The sequence below is a fragment of the Anabrus simplex genome, chromosome 2 (assembly GCF_040414725.1).
Source record: "Anabrus simplex isolate iqAnaSimp1 chromosome 2, ASM4041472v1, whole genome shotgun sequence".
Taxonomy (NCBI): Eukaryota; Metazoa; Arthropoda; class Insecta; order Orthoptera; family Tettigoniidae; genus Anabrus; species Anabrus simplex.
Window position 1 is genome coordinate 608,437,700 of NC_090266.1, and position 18,733 is coordinate 608,456,432.

The 18,733-nt window shown below is 40.1% G+C and overlaps 1 protein-coding gene across 1 annotated transcript in view; it reads right to left on the reverse strand.

The window, feature by feature from the left end:
- alpha-Man-IIa (alpha-mannosidase 2) overlaps window positions 1-18,733 on the reverse strand; it is a 355,439-nt gene that overhangs the window by 275,891 nt on the left and 60,815 nt on the right. Inside the window, exon 3 of the mRNA XM_067139236.2 lies at window positions 1,484-1,720. Within this exon, the coding sequence (XP_066995337.2) occupies window positions 1,484-1,720 (237 nt within the window). The remainder of the gene's footprint in view (window positions 1-1,483; window positions 1,721-18,733) is intronic.

Below are 18,733 nucleotides of genomic sequence, written 5' to 3' on the forward strand. Positions count from 1 at the left end.
TTATGATGGAGTTTTGACGAGGAGAATGCAAAATCTAGTTGATACATGCTGCTTCAACTGAAGATCCATGCTGGGTACAGTAAACACATTCATTCACTTTTACTGTTTTCTTCAAACTGATCACCTTCAGGCACATGATGCGCATGGTGCTGTGACCCTCAAGGTCAGGCCTCTCCAGTACTGTCAACACCAAACGCAAGCGTGGGAGCATTGACAGCAATAAAATCATTCCAGTCAATTTTTTATACACCGTATTTACGTTTATTGCTGTCATATTGTCTAGTTACTTCCTGTTCTTCTACACCTTCTAACAGAATATGATTTACCTATCCAAGAACCAAAGATGCCAAATGTTACTAAAATTCAGCGATCTCACAATATCTCATGTTTTAACATAGCTACATCATTCACCATGGTGATACATAGTGCTAAATAAGCAAAGAGCCACAAGAACTTCTGTTTTAGTAGTTTAAACAGAACAATTGTGTTTAAAGCTCTTTTATTGTATAGCGTTGGCCTGAGGCAATAATTCACATAACATGTTAATATACTGGTCTATGGCATTTAGATTACTTACTGTTGCTTTCAGCAACACATGGATACTGGTAGCATGCAACAGCTACATATGATATATAAATGCAGCATTTCTCTATTATACAGATAACTGTAGACTTTACTTCAAAACTAATGTTTCCTTATCAAGTTTTAAGAAGAAAAATATAAGTCACAATTCTCCAATCAAAGATGCTGGAGAACTAAGTCCGAAGTCTCTTGACAGACAGTACAATGAGAAGTTCAAATGTCAGCCTTCACCAGGCAGGATGATCATGGTACATGATGGTACAAAGCAAGGAAGATGCAAGAAGCCAAGCTGTAAAGGGATACCCAAACTAAAGTGAACATGTGCCTAAGAATTACATGTAACTGCTTCTTGGAGATTCAAACATGCTTGTTAAGTCATTGAAGATTAAAACTAACCATTAGTTACATCAATTCTAACCTGTTAAAAAGTATTTCAATTTTAAGAAAATTTATTTCATATTTATTTTCCAAAACATCATTCGAACGTATCTGGAATCATTCCTACTTTCATTGCATGTTGACAATTGTAGCAGTATATCTCTTTTAATAACTCTCTAAAGAATAGCAGCGGAAGTGGTGAAATTCATGTGTGTGTTTTTTCCTTATAATGAATTAATTTGTACAATACAGGATTAATTGATGATGGTGTTTAATGAAATATGAAGGAAAGAACATGTGTCTCGTATCTTGACAAATATCTGCAATGCAAAGCCAAATCTGGCTAATGCCAATAAAGCCATACATCACCACCTCCTGAGCACAACAATTACAGCTTTCAGTCTCCCTGCACCAACATTATTGTTTGCAAGAGAGATTGTCTATAAACTATAACAAACATGACATCATTTTAATATTGACTCCCTTTTAAACTATGCACACACAAATCCTGAAAAATGGTTACCTGAACACTAGCATTTGGCACAGCATGGAACATTGCACTGCAAGTTGCATTATGATTCACTGGATTTCTAATAACTTTGTAAGTAAGATGCTGAACAATGCCTGCGCTTCCTGTGGATGATGATGGATTCAACATTTGATATTTTAAGGAATGCTGCATCTTTTCACTACTTTCATGGTGCTTTTGTAGGTCATCTTCAAACTGCTTTAGATGATCTTCAAAATGTATCCATTTGTTCTGAAATAAAAAATTTAAAATTATAAAGCATACAAAAATGACCCCAAAGAAATTTAAGATGCCTACACTTTAGTGTCATATCTATCTAAAGAGACCCACATGATCTGAAACATAATGGAAACAAGCAAAGTATTTTAAAGTATTGTAAGTGTTATATTTGTGTTCGACAGACTGAAAAGCTTAAGAGTTAAGATGTACTACTGCTTTCATCACTTCTTAATAATGGGGGGCAGTCACAGCGTGGTGTTAGGTAATTCTGCACTGAATTCTATAGATATTAGAGTAATATTGAAGACAGTAATTTGATTGCTAGGGGGATATTATTATTATTATTATTATTATTATTATTATTATTAAAAATTATGAAAAACTAATATGTATTCCATTGCTACATCAGGTAAGTCAGTCAAGAAGAGAGATACAGAACTCATGAAATTTTCTGGTATTCACTTGCTCATTGGATGCATACAACACTCTAGACTGTCGATGTATTGAAGGCGATTAGCTTATGTATGGCAGGGGATAGATTCCAAGCATTAAGGAAAAATGTGCATTTTATGGGCACAGTCAATAAGCAGCAAGATGCAACAACAAACAGACTATGGACAGTTCAGTCTCTTCTTTTTTCTACAGGGTTTAAAGTAGCCTAATATCTAGGTCATCGGCCTCTAATAGTAGATGATGACATGAAATGAAATGATGGGTTAAAATTTTAAAAATTACACACAAATATTTTTTAGAAGTTATGACAAAAATGAAGTGTATTTTTGTTTTGCTAGTTGCTTTACGTCGCACCAACACAGATAGGTCTTATGGCGACGATGGGATAGGAAAGGCCTAGGAGTTGGAAGGAAGCGCCCATGGCCTTAATTAAGGTACAGCCCCAGCATTTGCCTGGTGTGAAAATGGGAAACATGAAACATGCATATCAGGTGGGAGGTTCGAGTCTGGGGCGAAGATTACAAATTTTTACAAAATGTGTTGCCTCTTGGCTATACATAAGAGATAGAGAATGACGAAGTACTTCTTCTTTTCCTACCACTTTTTCCCACACCTGTGGGGTCGCAGATGCGAACTGCGTAGCACATGTGGATTTGGCCCTGTTTGACAGCCGGATGCCCTTCCTGATGCCAACCCTATATGGAGGGATGTAATCACTATTGCATGTTTCTGTGGTGGTTAGTAGTGTGGTGTGTTGTCTGATATGAAGAGGAGAGTGTTGGGACAGACACAAGCACCCAGTCCCCGAGCCAGAAGAATTAATCACAAGCAATTAAAATCCCCGACCCGGCCAGGAATCAAACCCGGGACCCACTGAACCGAAGGTCAGTATGCTGACCATTCAGCCAACGAGTCGGACAATGACGAAGTACTAATGGGAAGTTTTTAATTTTTTTTTTCAAGTTGCTTTAAGTTGCACCGACACAGATAGGTCTTATGGAAACTATGGGACAGGAAAGGGCTAGGAGTGAAAGGAAGGGGCCGTGGCTTTAATTAAGGTACAGTCCCAGCATTTGCCTGGTGTGAAAATGAGAAGCCACAGAAAGTCATCTTCAAGGCTGTCGACAGTGGGGTTCAAACCCACTATCTCCTGACTGCAAGCTCACAACTGCGCGACCCTAACCACTTGGCCACTTGCTTGGTCTCAAGAACCTCAGGAACAGCATGGCCTCTGGTGAAGACAGCATAGTAGCAGAGATGTGGAAACATTAAGATGAATAATCTCTACACAGCAACCATCAGATCATACAGGACATATGGGTAACAAAGATCTTCCCACAGGGATGGACCTCAGTTGTAATCCATCCTCTACACAGGAAAGGTAATAAGACTAACTTCAACAATTGCATCTCTTTAATATCTGTTACATGTAAGATCCCCTCGAATGCCCTACAAACTAGAGTCACCAACCTACTGTACTCCCAGCTGGGTGAATATTAGTCCTTTTTTTTTTTGCTGGTAGATGTTGCGCAGAGCAGGTAAAAAACCTTAAAACCATCCTTGCCCACCAGAGTCATGGTGGACACCCGTAGATAGTCATCTTAGTGGATTTCCAGAAGGCATATGATACAACAGACAGACACACTGGGAACTAGGCCCAGATGAGAAGACCTCCAGACTAATCCAGGCTACTCTGATGAACACCACCTCCAAAGTCAAGTTCAGAGGTTAGATCTCCAAAATCTTTCTTGTCCAAACGAGAGTGAGACAAGGTGATGATCTCTCTTGCATCCTATTCAACTGTGTATTAGAGAAGATTATCAGAGAATGGACTACCACATTACCATCAAGAGCTGGACTGCAGACTGGATACCGGAAAGACAACCTTAGTATATCCTGCCTAGCCTTTGCTAACAACCTTTCCTTGTTAGCCAATAATGGAGGAGGCTGAACACCAACTACAAAGTCTTTACATCACAGCAGCTGAGACCGGTCTGAAGGTCAGTATACTAAAAACTGTGTTCATGACTAACAATAACAGAGCCTGATCTAAAGCCCACTAGAAGGTACCACCATTTGTAAAGTCCCTGCAGTCAAGTACTTAGGAGAGTGGGTATCAGCTAATGAGAGTGAAACATTGGCAAATGGCACCAGATGTGCCACGTTGGAGAGGGTCCACCACTCCTACAAGAGCATTTACAAATCCAAATACTTTTCCAAGTGTCCTAAATATTACACCTCAGTAATAAGACCCTCTGTGCTGTACGGCTCTGAATGTCACTTGATGACCAGGAAGGGCCTACTCAGAAAAATAGAGCTCAAGGAATGGAAAATCTTGAAGAGGATGTTAGGATCCATAGAAGAAGAGGATGGCGCTTACAGGATCAGGCACAACAGTAAGCTCTATGATCAGAGAAAGACATAATCACATCCATGAGAGAAAGGCAACTAGCCTTCTACTGCCAATCAACCCACATGGACCCCTGCAGGCTAACCAACAAGATCTTTGACACAACAGATAGACGGAAAGCCTCCAAGAACAAATGGATTACTGCAGTGATATCAGACCCTGAACAATTAGATATTCCACTAAACATCATAAAGGATCAATCCCATCTCTAATGGATTACTATGCAGGAAGTCTTCCCAGTGTCCCTCACCAGCAAGGACACACGGACCACCTTACCAATATGGACGGAGAAGAGGAAGCAAGCACACAGCCAAACAATGAAAGCTTTCTGGATTAAGAAGAAATAGAAGACCCATGTAAGGAGTCAAAACAAACCTTGTGGTCCTAAGTAGGCCCAAATAATAATACATAGTTCAAAAAAATTAGGAGAACATGTTTTGTAACATCTGGTATGAGAACATTAATTTGGTAGATGGGGTTCCAATGGTTGTACAGCATACCTTGAGACCTTAGCTACTCGGGGTATGTCAAATCAAAGTTATACTCCATCTGTAGGCGTAGCCATGCATTAAACTGTCAAGTGACCCCTCAAAACAAAGTGAATAACGGTGCATCCGCGTGTCATCGTGAAGTACACAGACAACTGCGGTCATTTGAGCACGTTGTACGTCAACTAGCACATCCCATGAGACATCTTAGCAAGGTTCAAGTCGCAAGGGCAGTCACTTTGATCCAGGAAGGGTTGAATTTTCATCGTGTTGCTGTGGATCTCAATGTCTCTCCGTCAGTTATTCACCGCTTGTGGAATCGCTACAATGAGACAGGCCAGTTCACAAGGAGGGTTGGACAAGGTCATGGATGCATGACAACCCCATTGGATGACAGATATCTGACCCATCTGTGTGTTGCGGCATCATTCAGCAACTGCCAGAGACCTGCAACAAGACCTCAAGAGGGTCACTGGGGTCATGGTGTCTGACCAGACAGTAAGGAACAGGTTAAGAGAAGTGTCCTTACGACCCAGATGTCCTGTTCAAGTGCCCCATTTAACGCAGCAACATCATGCAGCTTGCCTTCTGTTTGCCCATACTCACGCCAACTAGCAACTTCGCCAATGGAGACCTGTGTTGTTCACAGATGAGTCCAGATTTCCCCTGACACAGCATGATGGACATGAACGTGTATGGAGGCGCCGTGGTGAGCAGTACATGCCAAATGCTGTCCAGAAAGGCGACCGTTGCGGACACGGTTCTGTGATGGTGTGGGGTGGCATCAGTATTGATGGCCGTACGGATCTTGACGTCGTCCATGGTAATCATACCACTGCGGGATACATCGAACAGATACTGCTACAGCATGTGTTGGTTGCTGCATACGGTGTTGGCACTGAATTCGGACTCATGCACAACAATGCCAGGGCTCGTGTAGCGCGCATCACCAGAGCTGTCTTGCGACAACTGGACATTCAAGAGATGGAATGGCCAGCAGTGAGTCCCTAGCTTAATCCCATCGAGAATGTGTGGGATAGGCTTGACGGAAGTGTTCGTGAGCGTCCTGTTCCACCACAGATTCTCCAAGACCTCAAACAGGCTCTCATTGAAGAATGGGACCCGATACTGCAACGTGACCTCCCGTCGACTTATACGGAGCATGCCACGTAGGTGCCAGGCTGTGATAAATGCTCGTGGAGAACATACACCATACTGAAGCTCTCCAACTGTGATAAAAATCCACCCCGGAGGACTGTTATCACTTTGTTTTCACCCCAATTTGGACAATTCCATTTGTGTTCTGAAAATGAACGTGAATCCATCGATGTTCTTTTGTATACTTCAACGGTAAAGAATAAAGGTTTAGTTGGTAATATACCTGGGTGTGAGGTACTGTTTTGTGGAGCATGGCATATGTTCAAAAACATGTTCACCTAATTTTTTTTAACTGTGTAATAATAATAATAATAATAATAATAATAATAATAATAATAATAATAATAATTATAATTATAATAATAATAATAATAATAATAATAATAATAATAATAATAATGGTTTTATGTTCCATAAATCACTTTTTATGGTTTTTGGAAATACCAAAGTGCTGGAATTTTGTCTCTGAGTTTTTTTTACATGCTAGTAAATCTATAGACAAGAGGCAGACATATATGAGCACTTTCAAATACCACAAAACTGAGCTGGGATCAAACCCACCAACATGAGGTCAGAAGGCCAGTGTTCTACCAATGGAGCTATTCAGATATAAGGAAGAACATAAAGAGAAATGATATAGAATGAGACATTACAGAGGAATGAAGCAGTGAAGAAAAAAGGGGACATTATGAAGTCAATGGGAAACAATAAGGACGGATGAAAATAGGGAGTGGAAAACTAAGTAAAAATAATATACAAGGAAGAGTTTGCTAAAGAAGGGAGGAAATGCTGTAAATTGTTCACGTGGGGGGGGGGGGGGGAAGCAGATGATCCAAAATGTGGAAGGAATCTATTACAGCACATGGAATTGTAAGAAAATGGGAAGACTTATAGTGTTAGAACTAGATTTTTGAAGGAAAAAGGTGGAGTAATACTGACACCACCACCAGAAAGAAAAAAATTCAATGATGTGTTCAAAGATGGCTCAGGAGATCAATTCAAGAAAATGCTGACATAAGCTGTAGTTCAAATGGGCTTACTCTAGGGTACAGTATGCCATCAAATCAACCATTTGGACACCATATCCTCCAAGTTACTGATGTCAATTTCACAGTGCTTCATATGAGACTTTAAAAAGTCCTTATAACATTTTTGCTGTCCTTACTGATTATGGTTGCCCATTTTGCAGTTGTGAATACATCACTTGATTTAGTAGGTGTATGTTATGCATGCAGGTGACTTGGCTGGCCATCAAATTTGATAACTGATAATTATCTCTATGCTTGTTGGCACTGGCCTCTTTCATGATAATGTTTGATAGTCCTAATATTTTACTCTTAGTATTCTTCCAGCATATTGCTGTGGTATTTTTCCAGACATTGTAAGTATCTGGCTGAAATAGGAGCTCTTTTGGAAAGAAGGCCCTTTAAAATCTCTGTCACCAGCCAGATCCCCTCCAAAGTGTATGCTAACAACTCTCACACAAGAGAAGAACTACAAGCAAACATTTGGCAAATTATATTAAACATCTCACAGGCTGAGTTTTGCTGAGTGTCTGCAAACCTATTTAGGAGGTGCAAACTTGCTTATGAACAGAGGAATAATAATAATAATAATAATAATAATAATAATAATAATAATAATAATAATAATAATAATAATAATAATAATAATAATAACAACAATAATAATAATCCACGAACCTACTACACTGGCGTAGCAGGGGGAGAGGTGATACTCCCACGAGGCGCGTCCCAGGTGGCGGATAGGGGGGTCCTAACCGGCTTGCCGGCGGACTTGAGGGAAATAAAATACCTCTCGCGGACCAAACACACAACCCCCTGTGGGTGGGGGACGCAGACAAAGAATACACCCACGGTATCCCCTGCCTGTCGTAAGAGGTGACTAAAAGGGGCGACCAAGGGATGATTGGATTAGAACCGTGAAACTACTTGTGATTAGTACCACCACATGGGGAACACCACGGGTCGCTATTACTTGCGCTTAGTACCACTATGTTAGGTGCCAAATAGGTTTGTAATTAGTAGCAATCAGGAGCTGCGGTCAGGCTTTTACGGTACCTGTGATCAGTAGCACTATATGAGCGACACCAGGGTTGTGGCTTGCCTGTGATTAGTACCCACTGTATAAGGAACACCACGGGATAGTACGAGTCCCTGTGATTAGTACACTTATGTGATGAAAACCATAGGTTTGCGTTGCCTGTAAATGGCGCCACTATATGTGACACACCATAGGTCTGTATTACATGTGCAAATTTCATTACCTGTGAGTAGTACCATAATGTGTGGAATACCGCGAGTCTACGATACTTTTGATTAGTACCGCACCATGTCAAATACCATGGTTCTACTTTCCAAGCTATAAGTACCATTATGAGAGGCCGATGACCTATATTTTGGACCCATTTAGCTTGCAAGCATCAGTGATTCAGTATCGAGCTATAGAAGCAGTCCCTTGGTCAGTATTACTATTGTTTTCCGTCAGTTTCTGAGACTGTGGCATTGCGGGTCGGCTCCACTGATTGTCTTAACTTCATATCCATCCGTTCATTTTTCGTCCTCATGCTTTGAATTCTGGTCAGTGAAGGATTTTGGATTTTTATTTTGTCATTGCATTTTGTCTTATTTCGTACCATCAGGGGCCGATGACCTAGATGTTAGGCCCCTTAAAACAACAAGCATCAATAACAACAACAATAATGATAATGATAATAATAATAATAATAATAATAATAATAATAATAATAATAATAATAATAATACTTTTGTGTGACTGTTTCTATACAATAGAGGGAAATTTGATTGATCCACCTTTTTTCATTTTCATTTTCAATATGTTGTTAATATGATTACAACATTTTCATTCAGTACTGGTTTCGGTGTCTATGGACACCATCATCAGCTGAAACAGGTAGCAAGAACAAAGATATACAAGTATGTAGTATGTAGTACATATTGTTACTGCATTTTGTCTTATTTTCAAAACCTGAATTATGAAAAGAAAGTTAAGAGTTAAAATGAAATGTAGGAAACAGGGCAAAACACTATAAAGTTAAGTAGGAGATTCACCTCGAGTGGCCTGATATATGCGTGGAGAGTGGACTTAGACTTTCTGGAGCACAATGCCATTGAAAGGAATGATAAGTTTAGTAATATTAAGTTCTGGGCCAGGTTTGTAGATGACACGTTTGTCATCATCCATGAGCATTCTGTCGATGCACTGAATACCCTCTCAAACCCCAACAACATAGACCCTGATATCAAATTGACACTGGATTCAGAAACGAATGCTTCCATCAACGTTTTAGATATAGCGATCACCAGACTCCCTTCTTCATTCTTTTATACTGTAATATATACAGAAAACCCTCCGATACAGCCTCAACAATAAAACAAGATTCCATACATCCCTATTCCCACAAATGTGCTACTTACAATTGCTTAGTTGATCACGCGTTCAAAATTCCAATGTCGAAAGCAGACTTAAATGAAGAACTTAATACTATACGTGCGATAGCCAGGTTTACTGGTTATAATAAAAGTTTCATCGAACGTATTATTAAATTCAGACATCGCTCTAAATCTAACTTAATAAAAGATTCTCAACTTTCACATTCAATCAAAATATCTATAGCGTTACCAACCTATTCAAGAAACATAACGTTAATATTGCTTTCCGCACCAACAACAGAAATATGGACATTCTCCACAATTCTAACCTGATCAACAAATCGGACCCTTTCACTAACTAAGGTTAAGTTATGAGTAGGTTCCCACCTTCCAATACTTATCAGTTTCTATATAATAGGTTTATTAATTACATAACATAAACCATATAATCTCTAGTACATGTTTCGTTCCGATTATGGAACATCTTCAGCTAAAATTTGACAAAATGGCAAGACAATTAAAATACATTGATGTTATGATGATATTTTAATGTATTTTATGATATTTTTATGTATTTTAATTGTCTTGCCATTTTGTCAAATTTTAGCTGAAGATGTTCCATAATCGGAACGAAACATGTACTAGAGATTATATGGTTTATGTTATGTAATTAATAAACCTATTATATAGAAATTGATAAGTATTGGAAGGTGGGAACCTACTCATAACTTAACCTTAGTTGTGCTGAGCCAATACGGAATAAATATGAGATTTATAAGCCCCTTTCACTAAGTCAGGAGTTTAACAGGTTTCAGTGCAGCGACTGTAACAGTTCATATATACAGGACAAACTGGCAGGAGCTTCTAGATTTGATATGCCGAACATCTCAATGCAATTAAATACAATAGGTTTTCCACAGTTGGTCAGCATATACAAGATTATAAACACAAATTTTATGGATTAGATCAAGATTCAACAATATCAGACAGGTTGAACAAAGGCCCCCTATTAGATATCACGGAAGCCTGTTACATATATCTAGACCAATACTTTAATCCTAATCTCAACTCGAACGACATTTCCAAAAAGCCCAGAATTTTATTTGATTCTCTTATTTCAGTTCTCAACAGTGTTAAACTCCCTAAAAACAGCTTGTTCTTTTCAGATTATACGTCACATGTTATCACGTTATGACGTTATCCTTTCCTACCACGCCCACCTGACTCCATCCCCTCCATCACCCCTCCTCTTCCCCTTAACGATGTTCTACGCTTCCAGCAAACTCTAGCACTTGCTCCTTGCCACTCTCCACACATACATTAGGCCGCTTGAGGTGAGTCTCCTACTTAACTTTATAGTGTTTTGACCTATTTCCTATATTTCATTTTAACTCTTAACTTTCTTTTCACCGGGCGAGTTGGCCGTGCGCGTAGAGGCACGCGGCTGTGAGCTTGCATCCGGGAGATAGTAGGTTCGAATCCCACTATCGGCAGCCCTGAAGATGGTTTTCCGTGGTTTCCCATTTTCACACCAGGCAAATGCTGGGGCTGTACCTTAATTAAGGCCACGGCCGCTTCCTTCCAACTCCTAGGCCTTTCCTATCCCATCGTCGCCATAAGACCTATCTGTGTCGGTGCGACGTAAAGCCCCTAGCAAAAAAACAAAAAAAAAAAAAACAAAAAAAAACTTTCTTTTCATACTTCAGGTTCCGAATTGGATCGAGAACTTTCTGGCAATATATCTACATTCTCTTTTCCTAGAACATGATCCATTTCTTCGAGTACCTCATAATTGACGGCTTCTTTTTATGAATTGATATTACAAGCCACCATCAAACTTACTTATGTTACATTATCATCAATACTCTGTGGAAGGACTGCATACTATGTCAGTTTTGGATGTCCATGTTTTATTTTTACCCAGTGTTTAGCAGTGCTACGCTTGAGACTTTTTAACCATGCCAAAGTGATCAAGTCTTTAAACATTTGTTAATACCTTCACTTTCATTTTATACTTTGACCAACAAGCACATAACTTGTTTATATTCTTTTAAGCATTGTATTTTTACTTCATCCTATTAATGTCACTTATTACTAAGGGTCTATTATATGTTCTACATACTTGTATATCTTTGTTCATGTGACCTGTTTCAGCTGATGATGGTGTCCATGGACACCAAAACCGGTACTGAATGAAAATGTTATAATCATATTAACAACATATTATGTATTGTAAAAAGGTGGATCAATCAAATTTCCCTCTAATGTATGTTATCTCCTTTCAATACGGACCAGATATGAAGTTTTTAATGTTGAATGGCTGTTTCTAGCCGAGTGCAGCCCTTGTAAGGCAGACTCTCCGATGAGGGTAGGCGGCATCTGCCATGTATAGGTAACAGCGTGTTATTGTGTTGGAGGATAGTGTTATGTGTGGTGCGCAAGTTGCAGCGATGTTGAAACAGCACAAACACCCAGCCCCCGAGCCACTGGAATTAACCAATGAAGGTTAAAATCCCCGACCCAGCTGGGAATCGAACCCGGGACTCTCTGAACCGAAGGCCAGTACACTGACCACTCAGCCAACGAGTCGGACTATCACCTATAATGACAGGTAATTATCTAGTTTCTTAGTTTCACCAGAAATAGCTTTCAACAACTGTTATTTTAACACTGAATAGTGCACAGATAAGATGTGCATTTTACAAGATAGCAGAAGAGGTCAATGCAGCAAACGGCCGTGGCTCAAGTGGTACCTTTACATAATTATAAAATATAGACCCTGCAGATAATAGCAAGTGAGTTACATGATATTTTAGGAATGAGTTTTCTATTTGATACAGTCCAACAACTTAATGCTTTAAATTACAGTAGGCTACACAGAGAAAACAAGCATAGCACAAGAATAATAATGTTGCGAACGACGAAACAACATATCGGCCGCACATAAAAAAGTTCAGTTCCATAGGCGCACAAATACAATTTTGAAACAAATCAAATGGAGGACCAGACTGCCCCAAACGAGCAGACACAAACACATCACTCACAAGGTGATTCAAACATTTATTACACATGAATAAAACACTGCATATTTACACATTATGTACAACAAATTCGGAGGTACACCAAAACACGTGTACTGCTGCCGGTCGCCATGTTCAGTGTCTGTTTATAAAACAAAAACGCAGCAGCACATTGCCAACTGTTGCAAAATGAAATGCGGCAGACGAGTACCAACACAAAAGCCGCAACATACTCCCCCCTTTGAGGGATCTCAACACTCAAAATCAAAGTCAAGTGTTCATGTTCATCACAGACAAATTAATAAAAAAGTAAACTCAGATACAACATATACAAATATACAACTATACAACATCCTTGGGCAATGGACACAATTTCACTATGGCACGGCGCAAAAGACCAGTTTTAGTCCTTACACTGACCACACGAGTAATATTGTCACAACCAGGATGGAGCTCCTGGATTATACCAGTTTTCCAAACCAGAGGAGGAAGGTTATCCTCCCTTAGAAGCACTAAATCTCCCACAGTTGGAGTCCACTTTCCTACAGAAGACCATTTACGTCTTTGTTGAAGTGATTGTATGTATTCTTTTGACCACCTCTGCCAAAAATCGTGATACAGCCGTTGCACCAAATTCCATTTAGTTAGACAGGAGCGGGAGCTGTTGGATATGTCTGGAGAGGGGATAGAGGTCAATCGTCTCCCTACTAGAAAATGTCCAGGTGTCAAATAGCCTTGATCATTGGGGTCGTCAGTCATTGAACAGAGAGGTCTCGAGTTCAACACAGACTCAATTTGATACAAAAGAGTACTCAGCTCTTCAAAATTAAGAATGCATTTTCCTAGGGTCCGCTTTAAAAGTGATTTTGTGGACTTTATTCCAGCTTCCCAAAGCCCACCGAAATGAGGACTGGAGGGTGGAATAAACTTCCAATTCACATTCAAATTAGATGAATATTCCTCTATTTCAGTAGAGCTATCCTTAATAAATCTTAATAACTCATTGTTGGCTCCAACAAAATTTGTGCCATTATCACTCAAGATGAGATTTGGAAATCCTCTACGTGCCGTGAATCTTCTAAATGCGGCGAGGAAGTCCTGAGTCGTTAGACTCTTCACAGTTTCAAGATGTATTGCTTTAGTGACAAGACAAACAAAGAGAGCAATGTACGCTTTAAACTTTATCTTACTCCTCGGGTTATCACCTTTAATGATGATTGGGCCACCATAATCAAGAGAAAACAATTGTGAGGGTAAAACACCTCGAGACAAGTGGTCAGCTGGATTGCTGTGGGTAGGTACGTGTCTCCAATCTGAGACTGAAGTGAGGGATTGAATTTCAGCAACTCTATTAGCGACAAAGGTTTTCCAACAATTGGCGGGTTTCTGTAACCAACACAGAACTATCGTGCTGTCAGTCCAGCAGTATGTTGAGAAAGGAATGTGCAATTTCAGCGATTCAGTTACCTTACTCATTAGGCGAGAAAGCAATAGAGCAGCACAAAGCTCTAAACGGGCAATAGATTGCTGTTTTAATGGAGCAACTCTCGATTTAGAAGTCAACAGGATCACTGATACCTCATCATTATCAGATACTGTCCTAATATACACACAAATACCATAGGCAGCTTCTGAAGCGTCAGAAAAGCCATGGATTTCAATAACCTTATTCTTAGCAAAGGGCATTACATTTCTTTGCACTCTGAGGTCATTAAGCAAGGGGAGCTCACTGTAGATAGCATTCCATGTTTCAATAATTTCAGATGAAGGTTCTAACACAAAATCCCAATCAATTTTCAACTGCCAAAGAGACTGCAGGATAAGTTTACACTTAACTACGGCACATCCTAACAATCCAAGGGGATCAAATATGGAAGCAATGATAGTGAGAATGCTTCTCTTAGTGACTTCCTTAGGTGCTTTCTTCGAGTTTATTAGAAACTGAAACTCATCACATTTAGGATGCCACACGATACCTAATGTTTTAATAGCTTCATCCTTAGTGAGGTTACAAGGTGACAACATTTCTCTATCCTCTACAGGGACATTGGCAAGAGCTTCTGGACAATTTGACGTCCATTTTCTAAGATGAAAATGTGCACTATCAAGCACAGAAGAAATTTCTGATTGAAGCTCCTTAGCTTCTTCAACTGAACTAGTACCTGTCAGCAGGTCGTCAACATAAAAACAAGAGCGAATGATCTCTGATGCAGTGGGGTGAGATTCCTTGTGTTCATCAGCAAGTTGAACTAGACATCTCGTAGCAAGAAAAGGGGCGGAACTTGTACCGTATGTGACAGTAGTAAGACGGTAGTCCTTGATTTCTTCATCAGTAGATTCACGCCAGACAATTTTCTGAAGATTTCTGTGGTCAAGATGAATTAGCACACATCTATACCTCCTCCTCCTCCTATGGCGCGACGGCCCGTTTTCGGGTCATGGCCTCCCCAGTTGCTCTCCGCCAAACTTGTCGATCTCGTGCAGCTACTCTCCAATTCCGGATCTTGAGGATATGTGCTGCGTCCTGATGTACACCATCTTCCCATCTGTTACGTGGCCTTCCCACAGGCCTTCCTCCTCCAAAGTCTCCTAAGAATACCTTCTTTGGGATTCGGTGTTCTTCCATCCTAATTAGATGACCTGCCCATTTAAGTCTCTTCATTCGAATGGCATGCGACAGGGGTGCCTCCCCATACAGGGAATATAGTTCATTGTTATATCTAATTCTCCACTCCCCTTGTACGCATATGGGTCCATAAATTCTCCTCAGGATTTTCCTTTCGAAGGAATCTATCTTCTCCACGGCTTTCTTTGGGAGGGTCCACGTATCACTTCCATACATCACTATACTGCGAATGAGGGTTTTGTATAGCATAACTTTTAAGCTCTGATTTATATCTCTACTTCTGAAAAGTGGTAGTACTGCAAAGTATGCTCTGTTGGCAGCTTGAATTCTTGCCTGTATTTCCACCATTTCCTCATTCTTGTTGCTCAGATGTACACCAAGATATTTAAATTCATCCACCACCTCCACTTTGGATCCTTCAGGGACAAGTTGGTCATTTGTATACTTCCTTCTCCGAGCCTGCACCATTACCTTCGTCTTCTGTTCATTGATCTTAAGTCCAATCTCTTTGCCTTCCCTATTCAAGTCTTCAAATGTTTCTTTAACTGTCCTTGTTGTTCTTCCCATCAAATTTATGTCATCAGCATATCCAACTAGTTGAGCTGTTTTGTACAGAAGTGTTCCACTGGTGTCCACCCTTAACTTTCTAATCACTGACTCTAGTGCCAGGTTAAATAGAATTGGTGCTAAGCCATCTCCTTGCTTCAATCCCTGATTCACTTCAAAGAAACTGCCTACTTCAGTCTGAATTTTCACTCCCACCATCGTATTTCTCATAGTCAATTCCACCAGTCGCACCAGCTTTTCAGGTATCTTGAACTCTCTTAATACCTCCATTAATTTATCCCTGTCAATAGAGTCGTATGCTTGTTGAAAGTCGATAAACATCTGTACCACATCTATGCCCCGTTCCCAACACTTCTCCAACACTTGTTTCACAGTAAATATCTGATCAATAGTGGATCTTCCCTTCCGGAACCCTGCCTGGTATTCTCCTAGAATTTCTTCCACCAGGGGTTCTAGTCTCTTCTTCAGAATGGAAGTGAACAGCTTATATACTGTACACAGCAGTGTGATCCCTCTATAATTGCTACATACCAACTTATCCCCTTTCTTGTATATTGGGCATATGATGCCTTTGCGCCAGTCTTCAGGCATTTCTTCTGTATTCCACACACTCACAATTAGATCATATATAGCTTCTTGTAGTGTGGTTCCTCCGTATTTCCACAACTCTGCAGGGATGCCATCGATACCTGGTGCTTTATTGTTTTTCAGTTGCTGTATGGCTTCTATCACTTCTTGCATAGATGGTGCTGTGACTTCTGATTCATTTGTCTCAGTATTCTTCCTTGAGGTAGTTGGTGTTTTCTCTTTCATTTCTACTGGGTTCAGGAGGTGTTGGAAATATTCCTTCCATCTATCTTGGATCCCTTTTTTATCTCCCAAAAGCTGTCCATTTCTGTCCTTACACATGTTTGTTCTTGCCTTGAATCCTTCTTTCACTTCCTTAACTTCTCTGTAAGCCATGTAGCTATTATCTTCTTTAAATTCCTCCACTATTCTAGCCATTTTCTCATTTAATTTTCTTCTCTTCTTTCTTCGACATACATTCCTTACTTCTTTATTCTGGTTTTCAACCTCTTGTTTCTTCACCCTTGTTGGTCTCTCTAGGTATGCTTTATATGCTTTATCCCTTTCTTCTATGGCTTTTTGGCATTCCTCATCAAACCATTCCTTTGTGTTCCTTTTGGGTACAATGTCTAGTGTGTCCTTTGCCACGGCCTTAACGCTTTCCTTCAGAGCAGTCCATTTGGTCTCGACCGTTGCTGTTTGGTCCTTATTATATTTCTCTACCAGCACTTCTGTCATTCTTTCCCCGTATCTTTCTGATACTTCCTTATTCTTCAGTTCACAAGTATTGTACTTTTCTATCCTACTCATTCCTTCCTTTCTTGTTTTCATAATGCGGCACCTTAAGATTGCCTTAACTAGAAAGTGGTCGGAGCCACAACTTGTTCCTCTGAATGATCTGACATCCATGATATTGGATGCCCATCTTTTCTCCATTATTACATGGTCTATTTGATTACAGGTCTTTCCATCCGGCGATATCCATGTTTGCTTGTGTACCTCTTTATGAGGGAAACAAGTTGACATCACTTTCATGTTTCTGCTGGTAGCAAGGTCAAGCAATCTCTGTCCATTATCATTAGTAGTGTTATGTAAACTATGGATCCCTATTATTCCTTGATATATCTCCTCCTTCCCAATTTGTGCATTTAGGTCTCCTATTATCATCTTAGCATCGTTCGATGGGATTGAATCTAGCACTCGTTCCAGTTCAGCATAGAACTGATCCTTGACTATCTGTTCCTTGTCTTCCGTTGGTGCATATACATTTACGATTGTTAAGTTGTAGAATCGCATTTTAACACGCAATGTTGCCAATCTTTCATTTACTGCCAAAAACTGTAGTACATCATCTTTAGCTTGTTTTCGTACTATAAATGCTACTCCTCCTTCTTTTGCATTCCTTGGCTTCCCACTACTGAATATTGTGTGGGTTTTGGTGTCCCATATCTCATCCCTTCCTGACCATCTAGTTTCTTGTATGGCTGCTATGTCCACTTTGTTGACTTCTAGTTTCTGCATCAGTACTTTCAGTGCTCCGGCTCGTAGAAGTGTGCGTACATTCCATGTACCAATTGCGTAGTCCATTGCCTTTAGCTTAGCTCGTCGTCTATTAAATCCACCATTCCGAGGCATATTCTGGGGCTTCGCAACAGTTGGTTTTCCGGAGCAAGGTTGTTAGCCTTGCTCCAACCCCCAGCAATCCTGGAGGACCGATGTTTTCTGTTAGGGTTGTCTCCCTTAGCTGATAGGTCCCCATTTAAGCGTCGGGAACTCGCTTTCTGCCCTTACATGACTTAGCCGTGTACCTTAAAGAATGTACCCGTTGCCCAGAGGCCACGGCGTGGACGTGCATGTATCGGACTTGGTAGGAATAGATGGCATTTCCTGTGTTTTGCTAGTACACTCCCATCAGCAAGAAGTGCACCCACAGGACCACATACTACCCCTTTGACCCCCACACATCTATACATCTTAGCAATGTCAGCCGTAAGAGCAACAAAATAGGTTCTGAACCTTAAAACAATGGACAGCAAGTCAGGCTGAATAGTAGGACCAACCATTAACATAGAATTCAATGCTATCCCATTTGATGATTCACAACTTCCATCAAAAACAACTCTCAACTTGATTGTAGTGCTAGAATCCTTGAGCACACAATGATGGGGCAAGTAAAAGCTTACAGAGTTAGAGGTCTCTGGAGGAGCAATTTCCATGTGACCCATTTCACTGTATTCACGCATGAAATCTACATACTTCCTTTTCAAGTCTGGAAGCTTAGCAAATTTATTTTCCATCTGTTTGAGCCTTCTAACAGCATTAT